This window comes from Xenopus laevis, chromosome 7L, assembly GCF_017654675.1.
Source record: "Xenopus laevis strain J_2021 chromosome 7L, Xenopus_laevis_v10.1, whole genome shotgun sequence".
Taxonomy (NCBI): Eukaryota; Metazoa; Chordata; class Amphibia; order Anura; family Pipidae; genus Xenopus; species Xenopus laevis.
The window spans coordinates 41,864,511-41,892,353 of NC_054383.1; the positions used below are offsets into that span (position 1 = coordinate 41,864,511).

At 43.4% G+C, this 27,843-nt stretch overlaps 1 protein-coding gene across 1 annotated transcript; it reads right to left on the reverse strand.

Annotated features, from left to right (window-relative positions):
* Positions 1–61: 61 nt before the first annotated feature.
* On the reverse strand, positions 62–27,826 carry nolc1.L (nucleolar and coiled-body phosphoprotein 1 L homeolog). Its single transcript, NM_001088086.2, is given in 19 exon segments — positions 62–576; positions 1,932–2,018; positions 2,710–2,828; positions 4,585–5,322; positions 5,951–6,079; positions 6,335–6,493; positions 6,730–6,921; positions 7,292–7,362; positions 7,402–7,519; positions 8,500–8,655; positions 9,346–9,429; positions 11,140–11,274; positions 11,582–11,735; positions 12,722–12,807; positions 12,892–13,036; positions 18,954–19,075; positions 19,216–19,340; positions 25,982–26,037; positions 27,630–27,826. Coding segments are annotated over 19 exon segments (2,946 nt in total). The 5' UTR covers positions 27,741–27,826; the 3' UTR covers positions 62–417.
* Between the last annotated feature and the right edge of the window lie 17 nt (positions 27,827–27,843).

The following is a 27,843-nucleotide window of genomic DNA, read 5'->3' on the forward strand; positions in this document are numbered from 1 at the left end:
TTTTTTGATGTTACTGTTCCTTTAAGGGGTTAAGGGAGAAGATGTAACATGCCCCATTACATTGACTTGAAAGATTTTATTTCAAGATTACAGAAAATCAGACAAATAAAATCTAATCTTTTAAAACAAAAGCTTTCATTCCGAGCACGATTTGAAATTAGTACATAAAACAATGAATTGAAAGAAACAGTTCATATTATAAGGTTGTTAACTCTCTAAATCTTTTGAATCCAAACAGAAGTTGGTCACAAATTGACTTAAACGTCTTTTGTCCATTTACCAACTGCCAAAACGTTGTTGGAAACTGCTAATAAAAGTATAGATTCCAGAATCAGTATTAGCTCTGAGACAATTCCACCGTTTCCTAGATCATGTGCTTGCAGTTCAACCAGGAAAAAGTTCTTCCTCGCAGTCCTTTCAATCACTGTCAAATTTAATTGAATTTACAGATGTGGAAATTGCACCTCCGCAGTAACTGCCACGTTTCTTTTTGGTCTTCTCATGGCGGAACGATTTTCCCTTTGTGAATTTAAGGACATTATTGGCCTTCTCGCCCCAGTCTCCCTTTGCTCCTTTCTGGAAACAAATGTGACAAACAAGGTTATACATAGAACATTGGATTTAGAGGCACATTCTACTTCATTCACAGGATTATGGAATAACAAGGTACATGAGTATTTGACTGAGACAAGCAACAGTGAGTGTCACTAAACAGGATAGAGATTTAGGCTAATGCCAGACAGTGTCTCATTCTATTGAGAAGCACAGGCCAAGAATCCTTGATAAATTACATTGGGCCTGGTGCACACACACATGGCAGATGTCGCTGAAATTCGAGAGTTTGCGTTTTGGCGCCAAAATCCACCTTGCGTACCTGCACCTGGAAGCATAAACAGATTCTCGGCCTGCGGAGACTGCTATGTCTGGCATTAATCTTGGCTAAAAGAAAGGAACTGAACAAATGCAAAAAAACATCAGTATACTGGGATATGTGTATCTGCAATAGCGCAGAAAACTTTGCTTTCAGGCAAATATCTGAATTACACCAGATCATCCAACTAATGTAATAAGATTGTGTAGCTACTATGAAATGTTAAATAAAAAAAATATCCAGTGCACCGTTCTAGCATTTCTAAATATATATGAATAATTATTCATTGAGATGTTAGTACCGGTATAGTACCCTTTAGCCAGAATGCTCAGGACATGGGGCTTTATGGGTAACAGAGCTTTCTGTAATTTGGATCTTCATACCTTAAGTCTACTAGAATATAATGTAAACATTAAATAAACCCAATAGGCTGATTTTGCTTCCAATAAGGATTAATTATCTAAATGTACAATCAATGTACAATAAAGCACAATGTACGGTTTTATTATTTCGGAGAAAAAGGAAATCATTTTTTAAAATTTGTATTTTTTAGATAAAATGGAGTCTATGGGAGACGGTCTTTCTGTAATTCGGATCTTGCTGGATAACGGATCCCATACATGTACCAGCAACAGTGTATGTGCAAAGTGTGTAACTTGCTTTTTGGAGGAGATGTACCCCAACACCTTATTTTAGTCTAGACTAAAAGACTAAAACCGAGTTGGCGGTGTGTGAACTGGTCAACTTCAGAATGTTGGTTAAACTGCGTGCTGCCATATGGATTGGCCTGTGCAAGTGTGGGTTACACCAGACCCTGGTGATTTGTTTCAACTACACAAAGCTAACCAAAATAACTGCCATTGTTCCCATAAGCAACACAGAAGTTACGGAAATGAGTAAAAAGTGTGTGGTCATGGCTTAAATGTAAAGAATAATGAGCTGTAGACTACTGAACTTTAGGAATTGGTACCACTACCATCTAACAATGGAATGAAATGTGCGAAGAAGGTATGAAATCTAGATAAATTTCAGAACAGATAGGAAAATAGACAGCCTTTACCTTTGCATCAAATGCATTATCAGCCATACGAGGATTGATTTCTATGTCTTCTTCTACTACCCTTCGGAATGGGGTATTTTTGAGTTCCTGCATTGTATCCAAAAGCAAATACTTAACAAACAAAGAATTTTGCACAATTGATGTTAACTAATATTTTTGAGTCTTTTCTTATATCAAAGAACATGCTAGAAGCTCTTACTCCTAACATAAAGAGAATGAACATATTCAAGGATGATTCCTTATTCCTGTTAAAATATAAAAGCTCAGTGACCCATAGCTACAAATCAGATCTTTACTTTATTTTTTTGCAGCATGCATTTCAATTCAGCTCACCAACAGGGCATTTCTAATAGTTACTAGTGCTGTTGACACAAGCAAACGTATTCATTTGAATGACAAACTAAAAGATGTACAAGAGAAAAACCTGAACAGTAACTTTAAACACAGCAAAATATTCTTTTGCAATAAATCTGCCTCTCTAGAGTTTCTAGAGAGCAATTTACATTTCTGGACCAAGTGTAGCAGGGTGAGAAATGCAAATACGTAAATATGCTAAAGTTACATTTGTCTTCAAGATATGAACAAAGGGGGGTCAACTTCTGAGATACAATAAACACAGAGACTCCTATTAAATTCATTGCCAGTTTTATTATTTTTTAAGTATAAAAACACCTTCATATAAAGGCACAGACATCGTTGCACACGGTGAACCTATAAGGCACCATCCACCACTCTTGACGTTAAAAGTCATTTTGTAGACGTATGCTTAGTTTCTCACCTTCTTGTTAACCTTGGGAAAGGTGTTTGGGGATTTAGCTTTTAATTTCTTGTTTTCTGGTGTCACAGCTTCACATTCTGCATTGCCTGTACTTTCTCTTTTCCTTTTACCAGAAGTTCCTGTAAGAAAGTGGAATATGTTTCTTGTTAAGAGAACCTATTCACCGACATTAAATTAATGGAAAAACATCTAGATCTAACGGATTGAGGGCTTAGCATAAACTGTAGTACTATGTGTACTGTCAACCTCAAGACAGGTGGCATGACATCAGTGCAGTGATAAAAGTGAGAGAGCAGGAGTTATTTAATGAACTATAAAGAGGAACACTTAGTGCCATTTTTGTCTACTTGTATGTAGGCAATGAGCCACAACAGAATTCCATTTCTGTATCATATTGTCCATTAAGGAGAGAGCATTCATTTCCAGGACATGACTTATCCGAGGTCAAGTGAGAGCTTGTAATCATCTTGGAACAGAAATATCAGACTGAACATGATTAGCTATTTAACAAAAGATAAACGGTATGGCATGGATTATTAGCAAATCATAGCAAAGGCCATACATGTATGTTTGTCCAAACTTAACGGTCACCCAATGTGGCCCTATGTCACTCTCTGGGTGACAAGCTATCTAGCAGCACCAGAAATAGGTGGGTGGGAATGAACCATATCAGCATAGGAAGAATTAGCTAACTTGCTGAAGTGCCCAGTGCCATAATACAATCCAGAACAAACGTCTTCAATGACCAGTCTTAGCCTGCTATACATAACATTTCATGTGTTACTTTGGACATGTTCTCTTTAATGTTCCAAGACAACATTTCAGCAGACGCGCCTCCATTTGGCTTAAAGGACCAGTAACATCAAAAATTTTTATTTAAGAAATCCATTCTATATGTTAAAAATAATGGTCATGCCCTACTACATTAATATAATATACCTAGCATTTTTTTAAAAAAATTGTTAGATTACCTATTCTCCATTGCCATGGAAAACGGCGACAAGGCGACCACTTTGTGCGCGTCCCCGACGCTGTTCCGCCGCACAGTACCGGAAGTAACCGGAAGTCAAAATACAGCGTGGGAGCCAGAGCGGTGATGAATGAAACTGCCGCAGGAGAGAAAGGCTGAGGCTCCAGAGAGAGAGCGCATGCAGGGGGAGGCAGGCAATCTAAAGGAACGGCTGGGTAAAGGAGCGGGGAGAGAGAGAAATGCAGGGGGAGGCAGGGAATCTAACGGAACGGCTGGGTAAACGAGCAGGCAGAGAGAGAGAGAGCAAGATGCACGGGGAGGCAGGCAATCTAAAGGAACGGCTGGGTAAAGGAGCGGGGAGAGACAGAGAAATGCAGGGGGAGGCAGGGAATCTAACGGAACGGCTGGGTAAACGAGCAGGCAGAGAGAGCGAGATGCACGGGGAGGCAGGCAATCTAAAGGAACGGCTGGGTAAAGGAGCAGGGAGAGAGAGAAATGCAGGGAATCGAACAGAACAGCAAGAGAAGATAGAAATGGTGGGAGAAAGAGACAAAACCAGAGGGCTGCATGGAGTACAACACTGGGGGCTAAAGACGGTCACAAAACCGGAAGTGACATCACAAGCCAGGAAGTCGGGTGCCGGAAGAGAGACACAGCAGCGAGCACGTAAGGGAGAAGCAGAAAACAAGCAAGAAAATGGCGGAGACCCTGTGGACGTCGTGGGACAGTGCCGGTTTTACTTTTTTCTGATGTCTTACCCAAACAGCAGGAAAGATCAGCATATTGAGGCAAGTAATGGATATGCATTTTTTTTTTCTAAAAATAAAAAATGGTGTTACTGGTCCTTTAATAGCTGCAGGTGCAAGTGAAGACGAAACTTATAAAAAAACAAAAACATAACATACCATTAGCTTTTCCTTCATCCTCACTGGAAGAACTTTCTTCAGAACTCTCTGCAGCCGCTGCTTTAGGAGTGGAATTTGCTATCTTGGTAGTAGAGGTGTTTTTACCACCTTGCTTTTCATCTTCAGAATCGGAACTCTCACTGCTGCTTTCTTTTTTAGCAGCAGGTACGGCTTTTGGTGTGGTAACTGGAGATTTAGAAGCTGCAGTATTTGTTTTTTTAGCCTTTGAGACATCTTCATCTGAGTTGCTATCTTCAGAACTGCTACTTGCAGCTTTCTTTGGAGTTGGCTTTGCAGCCTTTGCTCCTTGCTTCCCATCTTTTGCTGCTGCTGCTTGTTTAGGTTTTTGTTTTTCGTCATCACCAGAACTGTCTGACGAGGAGCTGCTGCTGGGCTTGTCCTTATTAACAGCCACTGGGTTCTTCTTTGGAGGAACAGTAGCTTTAGCAGCTGGGGATTTCCCAGTGGGTTGCTTGCTCTTCCCCTCCTCTTCACTGCTTGAATCAGAGTCAGAGCAACTAGCCTTCGAAGCCTTGTTTTGAGCTGGAGCCTTGGTGTTAACTGGTGTTGCAGATTTGGCAGGTGGTTTTGCAGGTTTAGTTTTCTTCTCAGAATCTGAATCACTGGAACTGTCAGAGCTGCTTTCTGCTTTCTTGGGAGGCAAGGTCTTTACTGCTGGGGACGGCTTTGTAAGTGGTTTAGTAGTTTTTGTTGTCTCTTCTTCGGAGCTATCAGAGTCTAAAATACATTATGGGGCAATACGTTAAACTGAAAAACAGATGTTGCTGCACAAGGAAAGGTAAATATAATTCCTAGCATAGAGTATATAAGCGTATATGAGTGCTAGACCGTTTTACTTAAATACGCTCAGGTCTACAGGAAAATAAAATCCAAATAAATCTTTATGTAATGTGGGGCACCATACATTAATTTTAATAAACCACATTTAATTCAAGCAACAAATAATACAAGTTATGACTGCTTTGGCATGTGCATGGATTCAATCTAACATCAGGGAAGAAAAACTGCCACATTTCACAAAAAAAGGAAATCATTCAAAAACCTACAATGATGTATTTCTGGGCTTTCTGAATAATAGATACATGTAGTACATAGCTTGACAATTAATGTTGCCTAAAATAGGCAAATTATGTTAGGCATGCATTGTCTTATTTAGACAATATAATCTACAGTGCAACCTGATTTCCATGCAACTTTTTTATATGCAAGTTTTTTAAATGGGTGTAGAGGAAATTGATTTAAGATTTAATTTCCTTTATTAACCATACCATACTCTGCCTATAGAGCACACTTGGACATATACATTCCCACTGAACCCAACCACTCACACAAGGCTGAATCATACCTGAAGAGCTGGAAGCCTTCTTTGCAGGAACAGGCTTTGAAGCAACAACTGGCTTGGAAGTTGCTTTCCCAGGTGTAGTCTTAACAGCTGGCTTTGCAGAGGATTTCTTTTCATCTTCACTGCTGGAATCTACACAAAATAAGAAAACAAAGAGAAGATCAGGATTTTAAAATAACCATGAACCACTGAACAGAAATAGCAAAATGATCTTTACAAAACAACTAATTTTTACACACTAAAAAGACTAGTTGATACTGTACATTTCCAGTTATATACAATGGTATAAGGAATACTGAATTGCTCACTGTCTTAATAACCATCTTAGCCCTTACATAATTTGAAGATTTTTTTTATTTTATTTAAATTGGATAACAGTGCAAATACCTGAGCTATCTGAAGAACTGGATTCTTTTTTAGTTGGAACTTGCTTGCCTGGGGTAGATTTAGCAGCAGGCTTGGCAGGAGTGGTTTTAGCAGCAGGCTTGGCAGGAGTGGTTTTAGCAGCAGGCTTGGCAGGAGTTTTCTTTTCATCACTGCTTGAGTCTAAAGTTTTAGAACATTACATAATTCAAAAAAAATGTTTAGCATGCCTGTTAAATGATACAATTCTGACAAATGTCCTCATATATAGCAGCTACTACACATGGCTTGACTTTTAGTTTTATTAGAGAAGCATCAGTGTGACTATAATTTGACAGGTGTCCTTTTATCTCCCCTATTTTTCTTCAATAAAGTATGTAGCTTTCCTTATATCATTATATAAGCGTTTTTCCACTTACCAGAACTGTCTGAGGAACTTGAATCCTTTTTGGCTGCGGAAGTTTTGGGGGTTCCTGGTTTGGCAGGCGTTTTCTTAGATGTTGGTGTGGCTTTGCTATTTGTGGGTGTTTTTGAAGTTGGTGTAGCAGCACTCTTTGCAGGGGTTGTTTTTGCTGCAGGTTTAGTTGTAGTCTCTTCATCACTGCTGGAGTCTACATCAAGAGGATTAAGTGTCAAACAATGAAACCTACTATGTTTAAAGAACATGTGACAGAAAAGTCACGATTTGAAACCTAATGTATGTATTAAAAATTCAAACAAAGAAGGGTAAAATAATGCAATATGGTTGCATTTGCTAGATCAATATTTTTGCAACTGGGCAGCAGAGAATCCATCAGCGTACCACTAAAGGCATGCAGAGAAATTAAAGGATAGTCAGGGCAGAATGGTTTATAACACTACCGAGAGAGAAGCACCAGTGTGACTATAATTTGACAGGTGTCCTTTTATCTCCCCTATTTTTCTTCAATAAAGAATGTAACTCTCATTATATCCTGACAGCTCATTTGTTTTTCCACTTACCCGAACTGTCTGATGAACTTGAATCCTTTTTGGCAGTGGAAGTTTTGGGGGTTCCTGGTTTGGCAGGTGTTGTTTTTGATGTTGGTGTGGCTTTGCTATTTGTGGGTGTTTTTGATGTTGGTGTGGCTTTGCTATTTGTGGGTGTTTTTGATGTTGGTGTGGCAGCACTCTTTGCAGGGGTTGTTTTTGCTGCAGGTTTAGTTGTAGTTTCTTCATCACTGCTGGAGTCTACATCAAGAGGATTAAGTGTCAAACAATGAAATCTACTATGCTTAAAGAACGTGATAGAAAAGTCAAGATTTGAGACCTAATGTATGTATTAGATATTCAAAGAAAGGGTAAAATAATGCAATATGGTAGCATTTGCTAGATCAATATTTTTGCAACTGGGCCTCAGTGATTCCAGCAGTGTACCACTAAAGGCATGCAGAGAAACTAAAGGGAAGTCAGGGCAGAATGGTTTATAACACTACTGAGTTTGCCCTCTACCTCACTCATTGGTACAGAATTCTTAACATCTGCATTTAAAAATAAATATTTTTTTATTTACTTAGGCAGCTATGGAAAATGGCACTGCATTATTTCAGGGCTTTCTTGATTAAAGAAACCTTTTTTTACAAAATGTATAGCTAGTACTTTAACGTACTAGAAGTACATAGGACTGCCTTCAAACAGTTTGGCAACCATTCTGTAGGCCTTCCATCACACTGGTTAATTGCTACAGTACCAAAGGATTTGGTTAAACTGTATTATTTTGTCAACATAAAGAACATTTTTAGGAGGCACATATTCTCATTTAGGCTGTATCAAGTATAATAGAACTTGATTTTCATGCAAATTTTTTTTCAGGGCAAGGACACATGGAGCTACTTACAGCAGCTGCAAAAATGGACAATACTGACAATTGTCTCTGCTAAGACAAAGTGCGTTTTAGCAGAGACAATTCTCAATATTGTCTAGGGCAGGGTATTTTCTGGCATTTTGTAGTCATTACAAGTAGCTGGTTACAAAGTAGTACCCTGTATCATAGCTCTTACTTAAACACATTAAAAGGTAAATATAACTAGTGCCACAGTAATTGAATTCAAATGTATTTTTCTTTATGCATCTTACCAAGGTGCACACATTTAGTTTTGCTCTAAAATCTGCCTACAGATCCATCTAGACGTACATTCGTCTTGCAAGCAACCCTCTCTTCTGAACCATACCAGAGTCTGAAGAGCTGGAAGCCTTCTTTGCTGGAGCAGACTTTTTAGCAGCAGCTACTGGAGTGCTTTTAGCATCTGGCGCGGCAGGAGCTTTTTTAGGGGCAGCCTTTACACCTAGCTTTACGGAGGATTTCTTTTCATCTTCACTGCTAGAATCTACACAGAAGATCACAAACATTGTTGAAATTACCACAGTTGCAAAATTAAGAAGAAATCCAATATGTCTTGCAAGCTTGGGAATTCCATCTATTTACAGACAAGCAATCTTACTAGGCCAAACCCATTTCTTTTATTTACCACCCCTAATACTACTGAATGTAAACACCCCATTTGGTGCACACTGTTTAGTGTTTAACAGGGCACTTGCCATTCAATGGCATTAGAAGTGGTGACAGACGCACTGCATTTTGACCACACCATTCCTAGCCGCAGGGCACGACAGTCAATATGCCCTGTGCACCATTACCATAAAGGGTCCCAATATGACAACCTTATCAACCGTAAGACCAACACGCAAACTATTTTTTTTAAATGTTTAGAAGTATTCTGGTACCATTGCTAGGATAAAACTTCATTAACAGACTACAAAAACAGAAACAGACTACAAAAGACCTATATGCCTTTAAAGCACCAAAGCAGATTTGAAACAGCTTAAGCCCACAAAATCACTATTTAAAAAAAACAGAACAAGTAAATCTATTGCAGAACTCTTGCAAAGCAACTCAGAAGCAGATACAATGCACAACGAAGTAACCGAATGGGCTACAGTTGGGGGGGGGGAAGCTTATGACATCTGACCCATACCAGTAAGTATACACTCTAAGTTAGGGATTAGAAGAAACTCACCAGATTCACTGTCTGTGCTGGTCTCTGCTTTCTTGGCCAAGGGTTTTGGGGCAGAAGCAGCAGCCTTTGCTGGAACAATTTTAGCTTTAACGAAATGGGTAAAAATAAGAAATGTATAATATCAAAGCAGGAGCAGTTACTTTTATATCCAGGATTTTCCAAAAAGGATAAAAAAAAAAAACAAAACAAAAAAAAAAATACCTCACCACTCAAAATATAATACATACAAACAGAGAGTTTTGCTTTTTATGTTAAAGAGTTATAATTTAAAAGTGCTTTCTTTAGCCTGAAAAGAGTTTACAGTTTATATATACACAGGTATAGGACCTGTTATCCAGAATACTCGGGACCTGGGGTTTTCCGGATAACGGATGTTTCTTCAATTTGGATCTTCATACCTAAATTCTACTAGAAAACAATTTAAACATTAAATAAACCCAATAGATTAGTTTTTCTTCCAATAAGGAGTAATTAAATCTTAGTTTGGATCAAGCACTATGTACGGTTTTATTACAGAGAAAAAAAAACCATTTTTTACAAATTTGGATTATTTGGCTAAAAGAGTAGGAGACAGCAACCTGTAATTGAGCTTTCTGGATAACGGATTCCATACCTGTACTTTGTTTTATAGTTCATAAGGGTAACAAATCTCCCTAAAATGCTTTTCCACCAGCAATAATTGAAAAAGCTGGTGGTATAACCTACACATTGCTTTGTTTTTCTGTGATGTGGAACCATTAGACCTCTAAGGACAATGGCACATGGGATGTTTCGTTGCCCGTTGCACTGAATCCACTATTTGGGATTTGGCCAAATCCATGAATACTTTGTGAAAGATTCGGCCGAGTACCAAACCAAATCCTAATTTGCATATGCAAATTAGAGTCGGGAAAGGAAAAAGTGGAAAAGAATATTTTACTTCCATGTGGAGCTGAAAAATCACGTGATTTCCCTTCCCACACCTAACTTACATATGCAAATTAGGATTCGGTTCGGCCACACACAAGGATTCGGCCGAATCCCGAACCTGGAATCGGCGCATCCCTAGAAATAACTGAACAACCGCAGTCGACAAAACGTTCACTGGTGGTAATGTGCATTGGTGAGAAACTACATGTGATATAAAAGGTATTACTCCTTAAATTGCCTTCCTTTATTTTTCTTAGTATTTTAAATGAGCTATTACAGACATCAGGGAGGATATGAACAGAAATGTCACTAACATAACTACATTGGCAAACATATCTGCAACTATGGCTGAGCAGTACTTTACCCTCCCACCCTAAATGTGGTGGATGATTTCCACACAAATGTAACAGAGCACATTTAGCTGCAGAATCAGAAGCACAGGCTGGTACTTCCACCCACATTATACAATAAGCACAACAAGGTGCAGAAAATCACAAATTTCCCAAATATGCACTATTTTTTTTTATTTTAAAAAATATAATCTTCCTCCCCACACAAGTTATGTGAATGTTTGGCATTTTTTGAATAGGCTTTACATATTAAAACAGTTCTGACCAAGCAAAGCACACCAACAGCAAGGCCATGGCTATTTTGGCAGCAAGGTTAATTCCCAAAAGTGACTTCTTCTAAAAAGAATATCCGACTAATAGAACTTGGATGCAAACACACCATGGGATGTACTCGCAGGCATATTCTGTAAGAACGTTTAGTCAAGGGTTTCAACAAAATATATTACATTGCTATTGTATTAAAACAAATAAATGGATGCCACCCCTTAAACATAAAAACAACATGTAAAAAAAAAAAGAAAAAAAAAAAAAAAACCTTTTTTTGCAGGCTGTTCCTCCTCATCACTGCTGTCTGAAGAATCACTGCTTTCTGGTTTAGCTTTGGTGCCAGGTTGTGACAGTGTCTTTTTCTTAGAGACCGACGTGGGTGGTGGTACAGCACTATAGACACCTTTAAAACAATGAATAAATGTTTACTATCAAACTATACAAAGCATGTATCATGATCTGCATTGGGGATTACCTAACAGTTCAAGTTCTTGTAAAAGAAACATTTCATTAACTCTTTCTGAGAACACTTTAACAACCCCCTGTGTGTATCCCAAGCACAAAAACCCATAATATTCATTTCTTACTACCACACAGGGAATGGACAGGCAGGGTGGTATTTCATAACAAGGTTGTGCTCCAAGTACAGTTTAAAACTAGAGCAGCAACTCCGAACATTGGATGGCCTGACTGCTTAAGATGGTTCAGACCTGGCTTTGGTTTGCTTTTTGCAGTCTTCTGCTCTTCATCAGAACTGTCTGAAGAGTCCTCACTACTGGAACTTTTCTTCCCTGCTGTTTTTTTTGCTTGTGGCTTAGCTGCTGTGGCGGGTTTGGTTGGAGGTGTCTTTGTGGCAGCTGTCTTCTACATGAAGAGACAGAAGTTTATTAGTCCGTTGTGGGTTCAACACAAACATTAAGTATAACAAATGACAGTCTCATTTATAAACACTGCAGGTTAAACTACAACTGCAAAAAAAAAAAAAAAATCATTGGTTGCCAAAGGTTACTGCTGAGGTGCAAATTTGCACAGTGTTTATAAATGAGCTGTAACTGTGAATACTAGGCACAACCAAGTATTCATTTTTCTTCCAATGGGGTACAAAATAAAAGATTAAGTTAGCATTGGAGACAAGACAAACCAAAACAGTATAATCAAAGCTGTAGATTCAAAAACTCTGTGTCAGCTTAATGGACTGAGTAAACCCGAGGGTTGATTAATGGAAGATTTGTGGTGCACGCCAATTACATTTTCTGGACCACTGTTTAGAAAATATTTAAACATTGATGCCCTTATTTCCACAAAATAAGACTGGATAATTGCTTATTTGGAACAAGTGCTTTTGGTTCAGTAACTGCGGAGCAGTTGAAGCCTCCACCCTACCAGTCATTATCAAAGATGCATATAAATCCACAAATGCAATAGGGCTTTTTTTTTTTCATTCACCAACATACTATAGAAAACTAGCTACATGAGAGAGATGAATATAGATGTATGAAAATTGATTTCTACAGAGTTACTCACAGTGGAGCTCCACAGCTATTTTAGGATTTTTAGTCATATTTATCAAAGGTTAAAGAACATCTTTTTATGAAAAAAATAAAAAACAATAAAGTAAATAGAGAGCAGCTGAATTGCTATATGACAAACAGTATTTTAAAGAAACAGTATACACCCATTTTCAATATGACCTCAATGAACAGGCTTGTGCTAAACATACTTTTTGTTATTTCTGGCACTAAAGTGAATTGGAGTTTAGGAACTGCCTGTTTATGAGAGAATAGGGAGGACTGAAATGGTATGGATGGTCTTGGACACACAACCAGGCTGCAGGAAAAAAAAAATGTTACCTTTGCTGGGGGACTGTCAGAGTCCTCACTGCTACTGGAGTCTGCTGTTTTTCCATTGTTGCTCGCTAAGCCAGCCTTTACTACGGCTGTTGTAAAATAAAGAAAAGACAGACATAAGAAAAATATTTAAAGAAGTAATCCTTAGTTGCTAAATGATAAAATGCTCTTACCCTGCTTTGGAGGGACTTTAATCACAGGTTGCTTTTTCTTAGAGGCTTCATCTTCTGAACTGCTGGATTCAGAGCTGGAGCTCTTAGCCTTCTTTTGAGTTGGAGTTTTTACAGCGGCTACCTTTGGTGTTTGGGCAGGCTTTTTCTATGGGGAGACAAAAAAAAAAAACATTAATATTGTGTGGTTTTGGCCATTCAGTCAGTTCAGCCATCAGCACTATTAAATTCTGGAGCTTGCCATATCTACCAAGGTAACAAAAGGGTTCTACTTAAGAAATTATAGGGTGGTAACAAGAGGTTTTACAACCATATCTTGCCTATATGTAAAGAGAAGGGACACCAGTATGGTTCTTTTTTTATATCAACCACATAACAGGATTTTTGATACTTACCGTTAAATCTGTTTCTCTGTGGTCGATAGGGGGACACAGGGAACCATGGGGTTAAGCTCCATCCTCCAGGAGGCAGGACACTTGAAATTAATTAATTAAGGGGCGTGCCCTTCAGGCTTTACCCCCTACACTGTACCTTCCTATTCAGTTTGTCCCAAAGCTGCGAACGTAATCACCGAAATACACAGGCAGAAAGTAAACAGTGAAACTGAACAAAACTAGACCAAATGTCAATAGCTCGACAAGGGTGGGAAGCCCTGTGTCCCCCTATCGACCACAGAGAAACAGATTTAACGGTAAGTATCAAAAATCCTGTTTTCTCTGTCGTCTTAGGGGGACACAGGGAACCATGGGGACTTAACAAAGCAGTCCCAAACAGCAGGGTGGGAGCGAGCTATAACTATGTACAAGAGTACTGCAAATTTATTTAATTACTGAATGCAACACCTGTCGCCCAAAGGCAGCCTCGGCTGAGGAAAAGGTGTCAACTTTGTAAAATTTAGAGAAAGTGTGAACAGAAGACCAGGTAGCCGCCTTACAGATCTGCTCCAAGGAAGCAGAGTTTCGCCACGCCCATGAGGCTCCCACTGCTCTGGTGGAGTGAGCCCGAAGTCCTTCAGGCGCCGATCTTCCCTTCGCAGAGTATGCTTGCTTGATTGATTCTCTGATCCATCTTGATATTGTCACTTTTGAGGCTGCCTGGCCCCGACGAGGGCCCGATGGTATAACAAACAGGGCCTGCGACTTTCGGAAAGATTTAGATCTGTCCACATACCATCGTAATGCTCTGACCACGTCCAAGTTATGAAGTCTGCGTTCCTTCTCATTCTTGGGTTCCGGACATAGAGAAGGAACCACAATTTCTTGATTCATATGAAAGTCTGAAACTACCTTGGGTAGAAAGGTTGGAAGCGTACGAAGAACGGCTTTATCTTTATGGAATATGAGATAAGGAGGAGCACACGATAAGGCACTAAGTTCGGAAACCCGTCTGGTCGATGATATCGCCACGAGGAACACTACCTTATAGGTGACCCATGTATCGGAAATAGAAGACAATGGTTCGAATGGTGGATCCAGCAGAGCTTCCAACACTACATTGAGATCCCAGCCAGCCACCGGAGTACGGAATGGCGGCACGATATGGGCCACTCCCTGCAGAAACGTGCGTATCAAGTCTTCATTCGCCAAACGAGATTGAAACAGGATTGACAAGGCTGACACCTGGACCTTGAGCGAGCTGAGCTTAAGACCTAATTGTAGTCCTCTTTGTAGGAAGGAAAGGATCCGTGGTAGCTGCAATTCAAGGAATGGAAAATGAGACTCCTTGCACCAATTGAGGTAAGACTGCCACACTCTGTGGTATGATTTGGAAGACGAGGCTTTTCGAGCTTTTATCATAGTGAGAATGACTTCTTCATCTAGCCCTTGGCGTCGCCAGATGGACCTTTCAACAGCCATCCCGTCAAAGCGAAGAGTCCGGGATTGTGATGTAATATGGGTCCCTGCAGGAGGAGATCTGGTCTGCTGTCCAGCCGGATCGGCTGTTCTATTGACATCTCCTGCAGGTCGGTGAACCAGGTCCTCCGGGGCCAATACGGTGCCACTACAATGACTATCAACTGAGATTGCTTTATCTTTTTGAGGACCCTTGGTAGCATTGGAAGAGGTGGGAAGACATATGCTAGATTGAAGTGCCAGCTCTGAGTCATGGCATCCACCCCCACTGCTAACGGATCCCTGCGGCGGGCAAAGAATCTTGGTACTTTTCGATTGTTTCTGGAAGCCATTAAGTCTATGATGGGGATTCCCCACTGGTCTGTCAGCTGATTGAACGCCTCTGGATGCAGTTCCCATTCTCCTGGATCCAGCTGATTCCGACTGAGAAAGTCCGCTTTTGTGTTGGACACTCCTGGAATGTGTATTGCAGATAATTTCACTGAGTTGTTTTCCGCCCAGAGAAGAATCTGTCTGGCTTCTGCCAGGGCCGCCCGACTTCGTGTCCCTCCTTGACGATTTATGTACGCTACTGTCGTAGCATTGTCGCTTTGGACACGTATGGGCTTTTCTCTGAATCGGTCTGTCCACTGGACGAGGGCCAATTTTACCGCTCTCAGCTCTAGAATATTTATTGGTAGTTTGGCTTCCTCTGGAGACCAAAGCCCTTGGGCAGACTGCTCGTCCCATGTTGCCCCCCAGCCCTGGAGGCTGGCGTCTGTTGATATCACAATCCACTCCGGTGTTGCCCACGATTGACCTGCAGCTAGATTCTCCGATCTCATCCACCACTGTAATTCCGCCCTCGCCTGACGTGACAAGGACATGGGGCGGGATAGAGGTCCCCCTTTCCACGTTGCTAGAATGTTGGCTTGGAGAGACCGAAGATGTATTTGTGCAAATGGAACTGCCTCGATGGCTGAAACCATTGTTCCCAGTACTTGCATCGCCTTGTGTACTGTCGTGCTTTGACTGGACAGAAGATGTTGAACTTGATCTCTGATCCTGGCCTGCTTGTCCATGGGTAATGTTACAGTCTGTGTGATCGTATCGAATTCCAGGCCGAGGAATATCATCCTGTGACTGGGATCTGGGCTGGACTTCGACCAGTTGATGGTCCATCCGAAACTCTGGAGTAGCCGAACTGCTTGGTTTAGATGCTCCTTGGCCCTCGATTCTGAACTGGCCTTTAACAGGAGGTCGTCCAGATAGGGGGTCACGGAAATCCCCTGCAGTCTCAACGTTGCAGCTGTCACCGCCATCAACTTGGTGAAAACCCTGGGAGCGGACGACAATCCGAATGGGAGAGCCACAAATTGATAGTGTTTGTTCTGGAAGGCAAATCGTAGGTAGCGGTGATGGGGGGGCCAAATTGGAACATGCAGGTATGCGTCCCTTATGTCCAGGGACATCATCAGTTGCCCCTGTTCCATCCCTCGAATGACAGATCTCAACGTTTCCATCTTGAACCGTACTGATCGGATGAATTTGTTGAGACCCTTGAGGTCGAGCACAGGTCTGAGAGAACCGTCCCTCTTTGGTACTGTAAATAGGTTCGAGTAAAAACCGGAGAATCTCTCTTTGGTTGGTACTGGACTGATTACCCCGGATCGCTCCAACTTTTCTATACATTGTACAAAGGCTTGAGCCTTCTGAGCACAGTGGGGGACTCTGGACATGAGGAATCTTCCGGGTGGCGTGCTTGAGAATCTAAATGATAACCCTCTGTCACTATTTCTGTGACCCATGCATCTGAAGAATGCTTCATCCATTCCTCCCGGAATCGAAGTAATTTGCCCCCTATCCAATCCAACGATTCCGGAGGTGATGCCCCGTCATGCTGAGGCGGGCTTCTCCCCTGAGGGTTTGTTGTGAGGCCTGTTGTTTTTCCAAGCGGGCCGGCCTTTCTCACCGACTTTGGCCCGAAAGTGGGACCTTTGTGGAGAATTGTTACGCCTTGAAAATCTGCCACTTTGGCCACGAAAAAATTTCCCCCTTCTATTTGAGGTAGATGCTCGGCCTCTGGTCTGTGGGAGAAAGGTACTCTTCCCCCCCGTCGCCTGGGAGATAATCTTCTCCAGTTCTTCTCCAAACAGACGATGTCCCTTGAACGGCAGAGAAGTGAGTGACTTTTTGGAACTAAGGTCCGCAGACCAATTTTTGAGCCATAATGTTCTGCGAGCTGCTACGGACAATGCTGAAGTCCGGGCAGTAATTTGTGAAGTATCAAGGGTTGTGTCACAAAGGTAACTAGATGCCTCAGCAATAGTCTGTACCGACGATAACAACTCCTGTCGGGGAACCCCGTCTAGAATGTCCTTGGCCAGCGACTCAGACCATGCCTGTATGGCTCTGGAGACCCACGCTGAAGCCAGGCAAGGGCGTAGAGCCGACCCTGCAGAGGTGTAAATTGCACGAAGGAACCCCTCTAGCCTTCTGTCAGAAGGGTCCTTAAATGCTGCTGCGTCAGTAACTGGTAATGTGGTGGACTTTGACAGTCTAGAAACTGGGGCATCAACTGATGGTGGATTAGACCAAGTATCAACTAGCTCTTTTGGAAAGGGATATGATTTAGAGAATTTTTTAGTCGCCTGAAACTTGTGTTCAGGGGAATTCCACTCATTCTGAACTAAACCTTGAAGTTGTTCATTTTCTGGGAAACATACAGCTGACTTATGTTGCCTCTTGAATAGGCTAGATGCCTCTCCTGTCTGTTTGGGCTTCTGGGATATATTAAGAACCTCAAGGACACCCTTAATAATCCCGTCTACATCATGAAAACTGTCACGATCCTTTCCCTCATCCTGATGTTCTTCCTCATCTGCGGATGAATAGTCAGAAGATCCAACCTCACCTTCAGAGTGAGAAGAGTGGAGCTCAGGGGAAGATTCGTCAGACACAGCAGAGTTGACAGTGTCCCCTCTTGCGTCGTTCACCCCGTCTACGCTTGGCGCCAGTTTTATGGCTAAGCTGAACAAGAACCTTTCCAAGGTTATCTGCAATGGCAGGCAACCCTTGTAATGATGCCAGAGATTGAGATAATTGGACTGCCCAAAGAGGGGGAGGAGGCTCTGCTGCAGCTCCAGAGTCTAAATCCTGAGAAACCGTCTGCGGAGCAGTCATAGCTGACGCAGCTGAGAGGCCCCCATGAGCAGTAGTATCCCCCTGCTCCAAGGAGCAGGACCCACAAAGCGGCTCAGCCTGGCCCCCTGGAAACTTTTTCTGGCATTTTGAGCAAGCAAGGTATCTCACCTGTGCTGTTAAGGGCTTCTTCCCCCCTGCCCTTGTGAACAGTCCCACTGACCTACCTTCTGCCATAGAATAGGAAGGTAGAGAGAAAGGGGCACTGCCTAAATCACCTCCAGACTTTTTTAGACAGAAAGAGTAGCTGCCTGCTGCTCTCCCTTCGGATCTCCGTTCCAAAATGGCCGCTGGAACGCAAGTTGCGTTCCAACCCGTGCGCGCATGCGCACATGCGCTCACTTTCGCGCCCAAGAAAATGGCCGCCGGCGAACAGAGGAAGTGGAACGCATTGCGTTCCACTTCATTGCGCAGATAGACGGACCCGTCCACCTCCCTCCAGAGTCAAGCCCAGAGTGCGCAATAGACGCAGAAGGAGCCGAGGAGCAGGCAGAGCAGGTGCTGGAGCGGGAGAGAGAGCAGGGGGGAGGGGGGGGGAGAGGGGGGGGGTCGCCCCCCCCAGGGGTGGGGGGGGTAGCCCAGTAGGGGGGGGGGGCCCCAAACCATAAGGCAACGTTACTGCAGAATACAGGAGATGTGCCACTTACCCCCACACCGGCCAAACCTTCTGCCCTGAATCAGTCAGTGCAGGCAACGTCTGGGTGGTCGATATAGCAATAGCTAGAGAGTGACCCCGGTGCGTTTCACCTCGTAGGGGGCTTCCTATTAAAAGACAGGTAACCCTGCTTTCAGGCCTCACCCCGGGTATCAGCCATGGGCTGAACGTGGAATCACACGTCGGTCCAACCTCCCGGGAGCAGGACACTTAAAAAACTGAATAGGAAGGTACAGTGTAGGGGGTAAAGCCTGAAGGGCACGCCCCTTAATTAATTAATTTCAAGTGTCCTGCCTCCTGGAGGATGGAGCTTAACCCCATGGTTCCCTGTGTCCCCCTAAGACGACAGAGAAATACAGATCTTAAAGTTGTCTTACAGCAGGAGGTTTCTTTGTTTCTTCTTCAGAATCAGATTCATCACTGGAGTCCTCACTGCTGCTCTTGGCTTTTTTTGGCTGGACTGCCTTCACAACAGGCTTTTTCCCTCCTGCAGGCTGAGCTGTTATAAGAAGAATGTAGGCATGGTTACTGGAAAAGTTCTCCAATACACAAAATCGTTCAGAACATACCTACATGTATAATTTGGAACAATATTGTTCTAACTGCTGTAATATTTCAGTATAAGTGCAAATGACCCACCTCTTTTTTTTGCAGGAGGCTCATCCTCCTCACTGGAGCTGTCTTCGCTGCTGGAAGACTCCTTTGCAGACTTTTTCTTAGGCAAGCCATTAGCTGGTGGCTTTCTCTTCTTTGCGTCTGGTGACCTAATAAATGCATTCATTTAAGTTATCCTAGAGATAAAATTTTCCACTAACAATCTCTCATTGGTTAGGGTATAGTACGGTTAAAGGAAAACTATACCCCCCAAACAATGTACGTCTATAAAAATATATTGCATAAAACAGCTCATATGTAAAACCCTGCTTCATGTAAATAAACCATTTTCATAATAAGATACTTTTCTATTATTATGTGCCATTGGGTAATCATAAATAGAAAATTGCCATTTTAATAAATAAGGGCCGCCCCCTGGCATTGTATGATTCACTGTGCACACAAACATATCAAACAAAACACACTTGTAAGGTCACATGAGCCAATCAACTGACAGTTCTGTCTTTTGCTTCCACACTTCTTCCTGTTACAGTTAGAGTAGTAGTATTTCTAGTCAGTGATTTCTGAGGCAGCACACAGACCATCACGAAATGGTGGTTTAAGGCAAGAGATGTAAAAGAGCAAGATTTATTCCAGTTTGGCAAGATTCTTTAATATGCCACTTAATTTGATGTAAACTATCTGTTGCTTAAATGTTCATTTTGGGGGTATAGTTTTCCTTTAAGAAATGGGAACAATTTATTTTGTGCAATTCTACTAAGCTGTAGTTTACAAATGTAACCACTGGTAAGAAATTTTAAATGCGATGATCTAGCAAATGAACAGCATTAAGGTTGCCATCCACAGGCCGGTAACAGCTCTGCAGGCGATACTTCTGGAACAAGTTGTCAGCTTAGTGGCCCATGGGTGAGACCCATCTAAAACCTAGCCAAAAATCATGCAGATAACAGGTTGTTAGACCTGATTTTCCCATCAGGGTGAGGACCGTATTGGCACATTAATATGGTCCTCTCTCACAACCGCAGAATATATTGGTCGTATTTATACACAATGTCCAAGAAATATCAGATTTATAAATGTATATACACAAATGCAGAATAACAGGATTTTTGATACTTACCGTTAAATCTGTTTCTCTGTAGTCATAAGGGGGACACAGGGAACCATGGGGTTAAGCTCCATCCTCCAGGAGGCAGGACACTTGAAATTAATTAATTAAGGGGCGTGCCCTTCAGGCTTTACCCCCTACACTGTACCTTCCTATTCAGTTTGTCCCAAAGCTGCGAACGTAATCACCGAAATACACAGGCAGAAAGTAAACAGTGAAACTGAACAAAACTAGACCAAATGTCAATAGCTCGACAAGGGTGGGAAGCCCTGTGTCCCCCTTATGACTACAGAGAAACAGATTTAACGGTAAGTATCAAAAATCCTGTTTTCTCTGTCGTCTTAGGGGGACACAGGGAACCATGGGGACTTAACAAAGCAGTCCCAAACAGCAGGGTGGGAGCGAGCTATAACTATGTACAAGAGTACTGCAAATTTATTTAATTACTGAATGCAACACCTGTCGCCCAAAGGCAGCCTCGGCTGAGGAAAAGGTGTCAACTTTGTAAATTTTAGAGAAAGTGTGAACAGAAGACCAGGTAGCCGCCTTACAGATCTGCTCCAAGGAAGCAGAGTTTCGCCACGCCCATGAGGCTCCCACTGCTCTGGTGGAGTGAGCCCGAAGTCCTTCAGGCGCCGATCTTCCCTTCGCAGAGTATGCTTGCTTGATTGATTCTCTGATCCATCTTGATATTGTCACTTTTGAGGCTGCCTGGCCCCGACGAGGGCCCGATGGTATAACAAACAGGGCCTGCGACTTTCGGAAAGATTTAGATCTGTCCACATACCATCGTAATGCTCTGACCACGTCCAAGTTATGAAGTCTGCGTTCCTTCTCATTCTTGGGTTCCGGACATAGAGAAGGAACCACAATTTCTTGATTCATATGAAAGTCTGAAACTACCTTGGGTAGAAAGGTTGGAAGCGTACGAAGAACGGCTTTATCTTTATGGAATATGAGATAAGGAGGAGCACACGATAAGGCACTAAGTTCGGAAACCCGTCTGGTCGATGATATCGCCACGAGGAACACTACCTTATAGGTGACCCATGTATCGGAAATAGAAGACAATGGTTCGAATGGTGGATCCAGCAGAGCTTCCAACACTACATTGAGATCCCAGCCAGCCACCGGAGTACGGAATGGCGGCACGATATGGGCCACTCCCTGCAGAAACGTGCGTATCAAGTCTTCATTCGCCAAACGAGATTGAAACAGGATTGACAAGGCTGACACCTGGACCTTGAGCGAGCTGAGCTTAAGACCTAATTGTAGTCCTCTTTGTAGGAAGGAAAGGATCCGTGGTAGCTGCAATTCAAGGAATGGAAAATGAGACTCCTTGCACCAATTGAGGTAAGACTGCCACACTCTGTGGTATGATTTGGAAGACGAGGCTTTTCGAGCTTTTATCATAGTGAGAATGACTTCTTCATCTAGCCCTTGGCGTCGCCAGATGGACCTTTCAACAGCCATCCCGTCAAAGCGAAGAGTCCGGGATTGTGATGTAATATGGGTCCCTGCAGGAGGAGATCTGGTCTGCTGTCCAGCCGGATCGGCTGTTCTATTGACATCTCCTGCAGGTCGGTGAACCAGGTCCTCCGGGGCCAATACGGTGCCACTACAATGACTATCAACTGAGATTGCTTTATCTTTTTGAGGACCCTTGGTAGCATTGGAAGAGGTGGGAAGACATATGCTAGATTGAAGTGCCAGCTCTGAGTCATGGCATCCACCCCCACTGCTAACGGATCCCTGCGGCGGGCAAAGAATCTTGGTACTTTTCGATTGTTTCTGGAAGCCATTAAATCTATGATGGGGATTCCCCACTGGTCTGTCAGCTGATTGAACGCCTCTGGATGCAGTTCCCATTCTCCTGGATCCAGCTGATTCCGACTGAGAAAGTCCGCTTTTGTGTTGGACACTCCTGGAATGTGTATTGCAGATAATTTCACTGAGTTGTTTTCCGCCCAGAGAAGAATCTGTCTGGCTTCTGCCAGGGCCGCCCGACTTCGTGTCCCTCCTTGACGATTTATGTACGCTACTGTCGTAGCATTGTCGCTTTGGACGCGTATGGGCTTTTCTCTGAATCGGTCTGTCCACTGGACGAGGGCCAATTTTACCGCTCTCAGCTCTAGAATATTTATTGGTAGTTTGGCTTCCTCTGGAGACCAAAGCCCTTGGGCAGACTGCTCGTCCCATGTTGCCCCCCAGCCCTGGAGGCTGGCGTCTGTTGATATCACAATCCACTCCGGTGTTGCCCACGATTGACCTGCAGCTAGATTCTCCGATCTCATCCACCACTGTAATTCCGCCCTCGCCTGACGTGACAAGGACATGGGGCGGGATAGAGGTCCCCCTTTCCACGTTGCTAGAATGTTGGCTTGGAGAGACCGAAGATGTATTTGTGCAAATGGAACTGCCTCGATGGCTGAAACCATTGTTCCCAGTACTTGCATCGCCTTGTGTACTGTCGTGCTTTGACTGGACAGAAGATGTTGAACTTGATCTCTGATCCTGGCCTGCTTGTCCATGGGTAATGTTACAGTCTGTGTGATCGTATCGAATTCCAGGCCGAGGAATATCATCCTGTGACTGGGATCTGGGCTGGACTTCGACCAGTTGATGGTCCATCCGAAACTCTGAAGTAGCCGAACTGCTTGGTTTAGATGCTCCTTGGCCCTCGATTCTGAACTGGCCTTTAACAGGAGGTCGTCCAGATAGGGGGTCACGGAAATCCCCTGCAGTCTCAACGTTGCAGCTGTCACCGCCATCAACTTGGTGAAAACCCTGGGAGCGGACGACAATCCGAATGGGAGAGCCACAAATTGATAGTGTTTGTTCTGGAAGGCAAATCGTAGGTAGCGGTGATGGGGGGGCCAAATTGGAACATGCAGGTATGCGTCCCTTATGTCCAGGGACATCATCAGTTGCCCCTGTTCCATCCCTCGAATGACAGATCTCAACGTTTCCATCTTGAACCGTACTGATCGGATGAATTTGTTGAGACCCTTGAGGTCGAGCACAGGTCTGAGAGAACCGTCCCTCTTTGGTACTGTAAATAGGTTCGAGTAAAAACCGGAGAATCTCTCTTTGGTTGGTACTGGACTGATTACCCCGGATCGCTCCAACTTTTCTATACATTGTACAAAGGCTTGAGCCTTCTGAGCACAGTGGGGGACTCTGGACATGAGGAATCTTCCGGGTGGCGTGCTTGAGAAATCTAAATGATAACCCTCTGTCACTATTTCTGTGACCCATGCATCTGAAGAATGCTTCATCCATTCCTCCCGGAATCGAAGTAATTTGCCCCCTATCCAATCCAACGATTCCGGAGGTGATGCCCCGTCATGCTGAGGCGGGCTTCTCCCCTGAGGGTTTGTTGTGAGGCCTGTTGTTTTTCCAAGCGGGCCGGCCTTTCTCACCGACTTTGGCCCGAAAGTGGGACCTTTGTGGCGAATTGTTACGCCTTGAAAATCTGCCACTTTGGCCACGAAAAAATTTCCCCCTTCTATTTGAGGTAGATGCTCGGCCTCTGGTCTGTGGGAGAAAGGTACTCTTCCCCCCCGTCGCCTGGGAGATAATCTTCTCCAGTTCTTCTCCAAACAGACGATGTCCCTTGAACGGCAGAGAAGTGAGTGACTTTTTGGAACTAAGGTCCGCAGACCAATTTTTGAGCCATAATGTTCTGCGAGCTGCTACGGACAATGCTGAAGTCCGGGCAGTAATTTGTGAAGTATCAAGGGTTGTGTCACAAAGGTAACTAGATGCCTCAGCAATAGTCTGTACCGACGATAACAACTCCTGTCGGGGAACCCCGTCTAGAATGTCCTTGGCCAGCGACTCAGACCATGCCTGTATGGCTCTGGAGACCCACGCTGAAGCCAGGCAAGGGCGTAGAGCCGACCCTGCAGAGGTGTAAATTGCACGAAGGAACCCCTCTAGCCTTCTGTCAGAAGGGTCCTTAAATGCTGCTGCGTCAGTAACTGGTAATGTGGTGGACTTTGACAGTCTAGAAACTGGGGCATCAACTGATGGTGGATTAGACCAAGTATCAACTAGCTCTTTTGGAAAGGGATATGATTTAGAGAATTTTTTAGTCGCCTGAAACTTGTGTTCAGGGGAATTCCACTCATTCTGAACTAAACCTTGAAGTTGTTCATTTTCTGGGAAACATACAGCTGACTTATGTTGCCTCTTGAATAGGCTAGGTGCCTCTCCTGTCTGTTTGGGCTTCTGGGATATATTAAGAACCTCAAGGACACCCTTAATAATCCCGTCTACATCATGAAAACTGTCACGATCCTTTCCCTCATCCTGATGTTCTTCCTCATCTGCGGATGAATAGTCAGAAGATCCAACCTCACCTTCAGAGTGAGAAGAGTGGAGCTCAGGGGAAGATTCGTCAGACACAGCAGAGTTGACAGTGTCCCCTCTTGCGTCGTTCACCCGTCTACGCTTGGCGCCAGTTTTATGGCTAAGCTGAACAAGAACCTTTCCAAGGTTATCTGCAATGGCAGGCAACCCTTGTAATGATGCCAGAGATTGAGATAATTGGACTGCCCAAAGAGGGGGAGGAGGCTCTGCTGCAGCTCCAGAGTCTAAATCCTGAGAAACCGTCTGCGGAGCAGTCATAGCTGACGCAGCTGAGAGGCCCCCATGAGCAGTAGTATCCCCCTGCTCCAAGGAGCAGGACCCACAAAGCGGCTCAGCCTGGCCCCCTGGAAACTTTTTCTGGCATTTTGAGCAAGCAAGGTATCTCACCTGTGCTGTTAAGGGCTTCTTCCCCCCTGCCCTTGTGAACAGTCCCACTGACCTACCTTCTGCCATAGAATAGGAAGGTAGAGAGAAAGGGGCACTGCCTAAATCACCTCCAGACTTTTTTAGACAGAAAGAGTAGCTGCCTGCTGCTCTCCCTTCGGATCTCCGTTCCAAAATGGCCGCTGGAACGCAAGTTGCGTTCCAACCCGTGCGCGCATGCGCACATGCGCTCACTTTCGCGCCCAAGAAAATGGCCGCCGGCGAACAGAGGAAGTGGAACGCATTGCGTTCCACTTCATTGCGCAGATAGACGGACCCGTCCACCTCCCTCCAGAGTCAAGCCCAGAGTGCGCAATAGACGCAGAAGGAGCCGAGGAGCAGGCAGAGCAGGTGCTGGAGCGGGAGAGAGAGAGCAGGGGGAGGGGGGGGGAGAGGGGGGGGGTCGCCCCCCCCAGGGGTGGGGGGGGGTAGCCCAGTAGGGGGGGGGGGGCCCCAAACCATAAGGCAACGTTACTGCAGAATACAGGAGATGTGCCACTTACCCCCACACCGGCCAAACCTTCTGCCCTGAATCAGTCAGTGCAGGCAACGTCTGGGTGGTCGATATAGCAATAGCTAGAGAGTGACCCCGGTGCGTTTCACCTCGTAGGGGGCTTCCTATTAAAAGACAGGTAACCCTGCTTTCAGGCCTCACCCCGGGTATCAGCCATGGGCTGAACGTGGAATCACACGTCGGTCCAACCTCCCGGGAGCAGGACACTTAAAAAACTGAATAGGAAGGTACAGTGTAGGGGGTAAAGCCTGAAGGGCACGCCCCTTAATTAATTAATTTCAAGTGTCCTGCCTCCTGGAGGATGGAGCTTAACCCCATGGTTCCCTGTGTCCCCCTAAGACGACAGAGAAAACAACAATACAAATACTTACTTCACCCAGTCGCTAAATATATCCAGAAGAGAAGTTGGGCAAGAATCATTATCTTTCTGTAAAAATGGAAAAGTGGATTTTTTACTTTTACAGATATTACAATATCGGTTTTAAGAAAATAAACATGAACTTAAACTTGACTTTTAGTATGATGTAGAGAGGGATATTCTGAGACAATTTGCAATTGGTTTTCATTTTTTATTATTATTTGTGGTTTTTGCGTTATTCAGCTTGGTATTCAGCAGCTCACCAGTTTGCAATGTCAGCCATCTGGTTGCTAGGGTCCAAATTATCCTAGTAACCATGCACTGATATGAATAAGAGACTGAAATAAGAGAGACCTGAATAGGAAGCTGAGGAATAAAAAGTAGCAATAGCAATATGTAGCCTTATGGAGCATTTGTTTTTAGATGGGGTCATGTTCCTCTCTGCTTTTAAAGGGGGTCTACCTTGGTCATTGCTGCAGTTGAAAAATTAATATTAAACTGCAAATATCTGTCATATTAAAAGAACAAATCCTTGTTTCACTACTATTACCTTGTAGCACTAAATTAACTCTACTGAAAAACAGAGTATTCCAATATTATTCCAAGAGAGTGGTTTCTATAGGTTCTAATGGAGTGCCTGCTTTTGTAGGATGGCTTTCAGCAACCTGTCTTCAGTAGATAGAGCTTTTAACCATTTAATCATTACTCCAGTGTCGCTCAAAAAAAATCGAAACGAAATGAAGGAATTATTCCTATCCAAATGTGGTAAGATTTTCATTACCCAAAAGCAGCGTTAATACGTGTATAATTAAAAAAAAAAAAAATCTATATAAATGCACATTATCTAAAAGGTATATATAAATAAATGTTAAACTGAAGTCATTATGTCAGAATGGGGGGGGTCAGTATTGCTCACAGGGATCCAAGCAATATATTATGTGCCGGATTATGGCTATGCCTGAAAGCTTTACAATTGATTTAAAGTGAATGTCTATATATATATTACTGCATAGCTTTCACACATACATAACCTATATTGTAGTGGAGCACTAGTTTTCCCAGGTTTGACAGTGGAGCTGTGAGAGAATTACAGTTTCTAAGCTTAATGGCCATGGGCTGAAAGAGCCGGCAGTCTCACATTGTATATTATAGATCTATAGAAACAAATCTTAGTACAGGTATGGGATCCGTTATCCAGAAACCCATTATCCAGAAAGCTCCGTCTCCCATAGACTCAATTTTATCCAAATAATTCACATTTTTAAAATGCAGTTCCTTTTCTTCTGTAATAATATAACAGTAGCTTGTACTTGATCCCAACTAAGATACAATTAATCCTTATTGGAAGCAAAACCAGCCCATTGGATTTATTTATTGTTTACATGATTCTCTAGTAGACTTAAGGTATGAAAATCCAAATTCAGAAAGATCCGCTATCCGGAAAACCTCAGGTCCCGAGAATTCTGGATAACAGGTCCCATACCTGTACTTAATAGTAATGTGGCGGAGACGATTTCATTGCCGGACCTTCTACAGAAAACCAAGCAGAGTTAACGGGGATTTCAGTCGCACAACTATGTAGTCCACGAGTGCGAATAATTTGTTTGCAACATGTCGCTCATAATTACGACGAAAATCCCAGGCAATTAAAGGCTACTCACCACCCCAGTAGCTTTGCTGAACTCTTTAGCAGCGTTAGTAAACTTGTTCTCCTGCAAAAAGTGCAGAACTTGAGGGAAGAGATCGCTAGGCACCACGCTAGGACCGTCCATGTTCTTAGAGCACTGGCCACGCTGCAGCTACAACAATCACGTGTAAAGACCGGGGCGCAGGACGACCGTCGCACTTGCATGACGTCAGCGCGCACAAGGCAGG